This window comes from Otolemur garnettii, unplaced genomic scaffold, assembly GCF_000181295.1.
Source record: "Otolemur garnettii isolate 467f Iridium unplaced genomic scaffold, OtoGar3 scaffold00022, whole genome shotgun sequence".
NCBI classification, from domain to species: domain Eukaryota; kingdom Metazoa; phylum Chordata; class Mammalia; order Primates; family Galagidae; genus Otolemur; species Otolemur garnettii.
The window spans coordinates 12,158,230-12,167,113 of NW_003852417.1; the positions used below are offsets into that span (position 1 = coordinate 12,158,230).

Consider the following 8,884-nt stretch of genomic DNA (forward strand, 5'->3'; position numbering starts at 1 on the left):
TAGTTTTGGTAATGTCTGTATTTCATCATCTACTAAAATGATGGATATTTTCAAATCACAGTAAACTTGATGCAGATAACTAAAACATATTTATTCTCATCACGGCAAAATTCTATTAGCAATTCTGACAGATTATATCTCATTATTCAATGTATAAGGATGCATATATTACTATAACACAAATTTTTAAAAAAATATTTTGATAAACTATATTTCAATATAATTGGTTTCTTTGATAACCTTATATATTTACTTTATATGCTTAATATTCTGAGTAAGAGTTCCAAATGCTGTATGAGAGAGCTAAAAAGATCCGTGGCACCAAACATGGCAGAATCTACATTGTATAACTCCATCTCTCTGCCTCTCTGTTCATCCATCTGGTGTATATTCATTGAACATTTACCAGGGATCGTGACTTGTGCTAGGTCCAAAAGGACGTCAAGATGAGAAAACCACAGTTCCTTAACTCCAGGAGGGGTGAGGAGAAGCTATTGTGTGGTAACTGCGGTGTTATAACTTTACACAGGGAGCCAAGGAGGCCATCAGGGGGACAGCTGACCCAAACCAGGGGCTGAGGAAGGCCTCTTGGAGATGCCACTCAACCCAAGTTTTAAGGACAAGTAGGATTTAGTCAGGAAAACTTAAGGAAATAACATAATCTATGATGTCATAAACCATGGCATATTCTTTTGGAACAACAGTGAGTCTGATATATTTGCTCCAGGAATAAGAAATAACTTAATACTGAGCTGAAGCACCATAAAACCCTACAACTGTCTTATACTGTGTATAAAGTCTCTCGATCTTGGAAGGAAGACAGTCAGTCCAGTAGATTTTTCAAAGTTAAAAAAAAAAAAATAGAGCCTGGGCTGGTGCAGTGGCTCACACCTGTAACCCTGGCACTTTGGGAGGTTAAGGTGAGAGGATTGCTTGAGGCTAGGAGTTTGAGACCAGCGTGGGCAACATTCTGAGATGTTGTCTCTAAGTCTATGTGAAATAAAGATCTAACTGGGTGTGATGGCTATGATCAGGCCATTGTACTATGGTCTTCACAACAGAGTGAGATCCTGTCTCTTAAAAGGAAAAAAAAAAAAGCCAGGCATTGCCTGTGGCTCAAAGGTGTAGGGTGCTGGCCCCATACACCAGAGGTGGTGGGTTCAAACCCGGCCCCGGCCAAAAACAGCAAAAAAAAAAAAAAAAAAAAAATCCTATTTTTCCCAAGAATATAAAAAGCCCTCTGCATGTGAGCAATGGAAATCTTACAGTAGAAACTCTGAATTGGGAACCAAAGCCTCTGATTACAGCATGACAGTTTTCAAGGGGAAGAGAAGCAGAAAGCCGTCTTGATGACACAATAAAAAAAGTATTTTCAGACTAACTTTTCTGTGGCATCCTGGCGATAACACAAAGATACATTTTTCATAACTGTTTTAAGTTAAGTAACTGAGATATATGGAATGATTTTTGCAAGAAAATGTGTAGCTCAAAAAATTTTCACATAGGATAGCCCTAGATAGGTATGAAGTTTCTGAACGCCCCTGAAATGGGGATACTCTGTGGAAATGGCACAGAGTACCTTTGATCAGAATAACTAAAATAAGGATACTTCTCATCTTCGGAAATCGGGTGTTTGGAAGGCAGGAGGCAATGCCCACTGTCTTCCTAGAACTATGTGCACCTTTAAGTTTCCTTATTTTCTCAAGCAGACTGAGACATACTTTGCTGATTCAACTCTTACCAATATTAAATTACAGCATGTTTCCTCTTTCTCATTATAGAAACAAAAAGTTGCAATAAACTTCCTGTCGCTCTGTACCTAGTTTCACTTAGGAATTAGAACTGTATTATCCTAGTGGAGAGTTCAAATTCAGCTGGTAGGACAGAGAATTAACTGCAAGGAAGCTTTCCATCATTAAACGAAACAATACCTTGTTGCCCCATATCCTACAGGTACATTTAATGCCATCTTAAAAACAAATCTATTCCCTGGAGTGGGAAACGGTTGTTCCTATGACTGTGTGTTAATACTAACCCTGAAATGCCTGCCATCTACCATTATGCCCCCATGTTTCTCCCATAAAAGTCTCAGTAAACGTACAGCCCCAACACAGTTACCATGAACAGGCCTCTATCTGGGAATGATTACACTTGCATATGGATTTAACTTAGGACAGGAATAAGTTAGCACCTTTCTTTGACCTTTTTCTGAGCAAAACATACGAGTAGAATCCAGGAACCATGAGTGTTTTACAGCAGCTGGCTCCCACAGGTGGTAAGACGGGCTCTGACACACGATGGGTCGGTCATTCAGCAAGTGTGAATTTTGGAAGGGAGCATCTGCCAGTCTTATTATTAACTGAGAGTTGAGTTGTTTTTTATGAACTTCCAATCTGGAAAACTTAAGTGCATTTTTGAAATGGATTCACTGATAATTTAACTGAAAAATAAAATACCATTTTTCTTGTATTTTTCACATCCCTCCATGACTAGATGCAGCTGAAAGCCCTGGAGAGAGGGTTCTTCCTCCTAAGGCCCCAACGCTCCCCGTTCAGCTAGTGAGGACTTCCTTCTGGTTTCAGAATTTCAAACTCTAGCCAAGTGCTCCTTTAGAAATATTGGCATTCCCAAAAGTCTTCTCTGAGTGAATATTTTCAATATTCTGAAAATATTTTTTTAAAACCTAATGCCTTTCTTGCTTTAAGATAATTGTATCAGGAGATTATGAAAACATGAATGAACATTGTAGGCAGGTTTAAGTCCAATGTATCAAAGTTTATGAAGGGGTTCTAAGCCCAGCAGGGCAGCTAAGGTTTTACTGGCAGGCTATAGGTTCCTGGGTCCTGTCAGAGTTTGCCACTCAGCAGGGGTCATTTCACTGTCCCCAGCAGATACCACAGTTCAGCACCAACTGTAAAGATCAAGATTAGTACTGTCCATCAGAAGTATAAAGCAAGGCACATATATAATTTAAAAAAATTTTAGTAACTATGTTTTAAAATACAAAGGAATGGATAAAATTACTTTCAATATATTTTATCTAACCCACTGAGATAGGGAACTGGCAGAAACTGCTTTAGGCATTGCTTTGGGCTACTGAACATTACCTGAATCAAGAAGTCTCAAAGTTGCAAACTACCTTGATCAAAACAGGATGGAGGCAGGGCAAGTCCAACCAATTAGAACTAAGATGTGGAGGAACACCCACCAATTCCATAAATATTCCTCTCCTTGGTTAGTCTGTTGCCTAAATAGAAATAGAACAGGAAGCGGGGGGCTGGTTCTCTTCAAGGAGTATAGCCTCTGGTCTGTCTGTGGAGCAGATTTCTATAGTTTCTGAACAAATCTCAGTTTGACCTGATATTGTCAGCTGGTTTTCTAATTCTTTCTTGCCTGAAGCCAAGGACCCCCCATTGGGAGTCCCTTCTATGCATCACCACTGTATCTAAAATATTATCTTTTCAATCTGTAATCAATATAAACATTCATGAAATATTGTACTGTTTTAGGAAGTATTAAAGTTTTGAAATCCAATGTGTATTTTATAAAAATTACATCACCTCTCAATTCAGACTAGCCACGAATAACCACATGTGGCTAGTGGCTATAGTATTAAACCAGTGCAGCTCCTTCCTACTCAGGATGGACAGACAGAGTAATGATTCCATGGGAGTACCACAGCCACCCAAATTCTAGGGTGCTTAGACATATTCTAAACCATTGTTCCCTTACAGTTTCAGATGTGTCTGTGTATGATTCTAGTATTTGCAGGATAACTTACAAACGATGAGTATTTCAGAAAACAGGTCTTGGTGCTAGCGCAGGACATTCCTACTCTTAATGTGTTGGAGAGTAAAAAAGACAAGCTTGCTACTGATTAGGTCATATATAATGTTAGTTCTTTGCGACTGTTCTAATTTATGTTTCAATATAACTCATTTATTCTATAAATAGCAAGTGTTCTCAGTAGGAGACCAGGAGAGGCTAAAATGCACTGACAAAATAGGAAAGTATTGATCTAAAAGTAAATTCAACAAAACCAGGTGGTAACATATATTTAAGTAACTATGCAATCAGCTTTGCTATTCTCTACACAACTTTCAAGGATAACAATTTTAACTAGTAAAACTGCCTCGCAACCTCTAAACCTTTGAGGTCTGTATTCTAACCAATTCTAGTCCTTCATCCTTAGTAAATATTTCTGTCCATCTACTTATTACTTATCTCCTTGCAACACCAAAGTGGTTACCTTAGGCAAATGTTCCTTTATGGTTTCATTGTCTCTCTTCACCACCTCCATCATTTCTTGGCCTCCAAGGTAGGCAGCATTAGCTACATTTAAAAAATAAAAAAGTCAAACACTTAGAATACATAGAATAAGAACAAATGCCAAATTTACTTTAGTAAACTCAATCCTCCTTCCTTTTCTCCTGGCAAGTCTTACCTGATTTGAAACACTAGTGAGACCAAGAGAAAGATGTCAATCACACAACCTGCATGGTCTCTGGAACTAAGAGCACGTCCTACAAGCGAACCTCTCAGCCTCACTTAGCTTCTCAACAGCAAAGTGTAGCTGTGCCCCAGCCTAACGTCAGACACCACAGCAAATGATGTGTTGTAACTGGACCTGACTACTATGTGTTGCTATGATTCAAAGATGAGAAGCACAAATTATTACAGATAAATCATGCATGCTGAGGAAATGTACACAGTTACTAACATGAAATTGCATTGGTTTTTTTTTTTTAAAGGCAACAACTGAAAATAATGTTTATTTTTAAAAATAGGTTTAAAGGATCTCTAAGAATTTTCATTGAGGATTAGTCCTGTTATACTGGTGGCAAAACGAGCAAACTGATGCTCACATTTAAGATGTCAAATACTTGGAAAGAAGAAGAAAGCCAGAGATAACATACATTTATGTGGCTTTCTTACACCCCCTTGGATTCCACTTAGGTTGATATCATGAATTGGCTTTTTTTTTAAATAACATTAACCTTGTATATGCCAATCCCTTCATTTTGAATCTTCTGCCACTTTAAGTATGATTCTTGAAATCACATAAGTGGACTTCCTTAAAAGTGCCGTTTGAAAGTCTCTCTCTTAACTAAAGGAACCAAAAGATATTCCTGCATATTGAGATCAAAGATATTTGGTCAGACTCCAGTCAACTTGTTTGTATATCCTATACTTTGCTATTTCTGACTCTTTTTAGAATAAATGATAAGTTTTCCTCCCCACCCTGGCTTTAAAAATTTCATTTTATTAATAGTATCAAAGCATAAACTTCATTTATATTCATCTAGTGGCTAAGCCTTACCTAAACACTGGAAAACTTATAGATTTTTCCCCTTTGCTCTCTGGAATTATTCATGCAGACGAGGCAGGCCCTTGGCATAGGTGTGTATTCCCTATGCCTCCCTCCGACCCTATTTTTCCCATGCCTTCTTCCCATCCTGCTTCTACCCCCATGGTTCAAATTATCAAGAATTTTAGTTCCAGATTATTTTACATGTTGCCTCTACTTTAATGTTTTATCAAGGTTAACAGTGATGGAGTTTATATATCAAACTTCACAAAAATGTTTACAGCGAAAAGCCATAGTTTCTTGTTCCATTGTTTCCTGCCTCTAGCCCATCCCCCAGAGGAATCTTCTCTTAACTTTTTTAGCTGTCTGTCCACTGTCTGTCCACTGGTTACCTCCGTACTGCTAAACATCAGGATCGTCTTGCTATATTTCAGTAACTTATTCATTATTTCTGCCGAGCTGCTATGATAGAGTGATAGATGGGGATTTAGCTCACTTTATGGCCCTCACATTCCTTCTTACCATCTTCTCAGTATGTTTAGATCTTATTTTTAATTCCTCTATGATTACTTAAATAATACACTTACACTTTTATTGCTAGATATTGTTTACTGCTGAGCCAACTCGTCTATGAGGCCACATTCCCGTTCTCACAAGAGGCCCCCCCTCCAATGCTGTTTTTGTTACAACCACTGCCTTTCCCCCCAACTCTCACCCAGCACTTGGCCTTCTGAGTCAGCTCTTCACAGTCCTTCTTTCCAGGACCCTGAGACCCTCTGTTCTAACCTGTACTGCTGCCAACTTAGAATTTCTCTCGGCTGCCTTTTTGGGCTGTTTTCATTGTTTTCTAAGTCCCAGTTAATTAACTCAATCACTTATTTATTCATTCAGAGACGACAATACTGTATGCCAGACATTGGCACTGGAGGTAGCGCAACGGACAAGAAAGAAAAACTGCTGCCATTACTGAGCTTAGAATTCAGTGTTGGCAGCAGTGAACACAAATACATGACAGACAGGGAGAAAGTAAAATAAGTTCAGGACATAGAATGTACAGTGACTGTGGGGGCCTGTTTTATGTAAAGTTCACCGAAAAAAACCTCTCTGACAAGAGGACCTGTGAACAGAGATTGAATGGGATGAGGAAGTGGGCCATGCAGGCTCTAGACGAGAATAGGAGGGGAAACTCCCTGTGTCCGAGGACAGCAACCAGAGCATGGGCTGCCCAGGACGACGTGGGTGGGAAGGGGAGGAGGACGGGGCTGGAGTGCCAGGTCCTGCTCTCCGTCTTGTCTGTGATTGCCTACGTACTTCTGCAGGAGCATATCTTTAGATGACTTCTTAAGGGAAAGCATGCTACAGGAGAAGTTTCTGGAGCTTCTGCCTGTCTGAAAAAGTCTATTCTTCACCTTTGCACTTGACTGAGACTTGGCTAATTAGAGACTTTCAAGTTGAAAATAATTTTTTCCCAGAACCTAGAAGACACTGCTCTACTGTCTTTAAATAACTTGCTACTTTTGATGAAGAGCTTACACGTAGTGCCACTTTGATTTTCAGTGGTTTGAAAGCATCTGCATGTGCGTGTGCACAATTCTGGACACTTTTAGAATCTTCTGTATTTTGCTGATGCACATTTTATGATAATGTGCCTTGATGTCGAGCTTTTTCAGTCATTTGACTTTTTAGTTTTTAACCTCAATTTTATTTTCTACCCCTTATAATAAAGTTTTAATTTTGACAATCACATACACACACACACACACATATGCATATATACATCTATTTGGAGACAGAGTCTCACTCTGTTGCCTAGGCTAGAATGCCGTGGCATCAGCTTAGCTCATATCAACCTCAAACTCCTGGGTTCAAATCCTGCCTCAGCCTCCCCAGTAGCTGGAACTACAGGTGTTAGAAAAATGCCTGGCTAGTTTTTCTATTTTTAGTGGAGACACTCTTGCTCAAGCTGGTATCAAATTCCTGAGCTCAAGAGAGCCTCCTGGGCCAGCCTCCCAGAGTGCTAGGATTATAGGCGTGAGTTACTCTGTCCAACTGACAATCAGATTTTTAATTTACATGGAATCAGCTTGGGTCTTTGATTGTATCTTCTTCAGAGCATTCTGTTCTTGTTTTTATCAACATATTTTCCCAATCTTACTTACTTTGCTCATGTTTATTCATGTTGGAGGCTTTCCTTGAATGTCTGGTGATCCTCAGTTATTCATTTTTAACACAAATATGGTAATCAGCTTTATGACTGACAGGTTTCATTTTAGAATTCCTATAATGTTACATCAAATATGGTACCACTATACTGGAACACTACGTATATAAAGGTCTTACTTCTAGGCTCTTAACAATTTTTAAAAAACACTTAAAAAAAAATCTGGAGGTCAAAGTATGCCTAGCTGCTGTGTGTGCTTTGTGAAATGGCAAGGGTGGGGAAGACTGATAGTGATTAATCCCTGTTTTTAGAAGTGTGTATCAACCTCACCTTTCCTTGCTCAAACTTGGGATCTTGAGTCTCAAGTTCTTAGGGGATTCTTATGCTCATTTTTTGGCTATATGAGTATGCCCATCATCTAAGCCAGGCTTGTGTAACTAAACTTTATGTGATAACACAGATGTTCTATGTCTGTGCTGTCCAACACATTAGGCATTAGGCCCTTGTTACTATCAATCACTTGAAATGTGGCTGGTTTGAAATAATTATAATTAATTTAAATTTAAATAGCTTCATGGGACTAGTGCTCACTGTATTAGATAAAGGGCTGAGCTCTAGTTCCCTGTATCTTGTTTCATCAGCTTCCCCTACCCAGATCACTGTCATCCATGAATTCACTAAAATTTTTATCGACTAGGGTCCTCCCTCATTCCTCCATGAACTTCAAAAAAACTTACTTTAATAAAATTTTTGACGGATACTAGAATGAAATGAAGATAAGTATTAGTGATTAATCGGCCCTTTCAAAGTGAAGTGATTTTTTGAATTATTTTATTAACCTATTTAATTTCACAGCTATAACTAGAAACATCTATATTATTTTAATTATGGATTTGACCAGTTTCTTTGTTCATAATAGGACACCTATTATGTTCTAGACACCACATGATCAAAAGAGAAAATCCTCACCCTCACGGTATATACAGTCTAGTAGTTTTTCATATAGATATGCTGTTTTTCATATACAGTCCATAATTGACTATGCCCTACATTGACCAACTCCTTAAGTCAACCTAATTTTTACAGATTGGACATGTACCACATGTACTGAATGTAGTTCCTTATGTGGACCACCTTCATATGTTGACCAGTTTGTTACAGCCCCTTGGGTAGTCAATTTACAGAGATTAGACTACATTTTATATTAAGCAAATAGTAACAAGCTACCTTCTCAGTTCAAGCATCTTAAACATAGTCATTATGTAATCTTAAAAAGATTTTTATTATTCTTGTCTGTGATATTAGCATGAATACATATAGGAGTAAATAATGGACATTTTCTCAGCTTAATCTCCTAAATCTGGACAAGACACTTACTTACAGCTATACATAAGAATCTGGAATATAAGGCTATA

The 8,884-nt window shown here is 38.3% G+C and overlaps 1 protein-coding gene across 2 annotated transcripts in view; it reads right to left on the bottom strand.

Moving 5' to 3' along the window:
* LDAH (lipid droplet associated hydrolase) overlaps positions 1-8,884 on the bottom strand; it is a 132,436-nt gene that overhangs the window by 9,779 nt on the left and 113,773 nt on the right. For both annotated transcript variants that reach the window (XM_012803725.2, XM_023511880.1), the window contains one exon: positions 4,250-4,332. In XM_012803725.2, the coding sequence (XP_012659179.1) occupies positions 4,250-4,332 (83 nt within the window). The remainder of the gene's footprint in view (positions 1-4,249; positions 4,333-8,884) is intronic.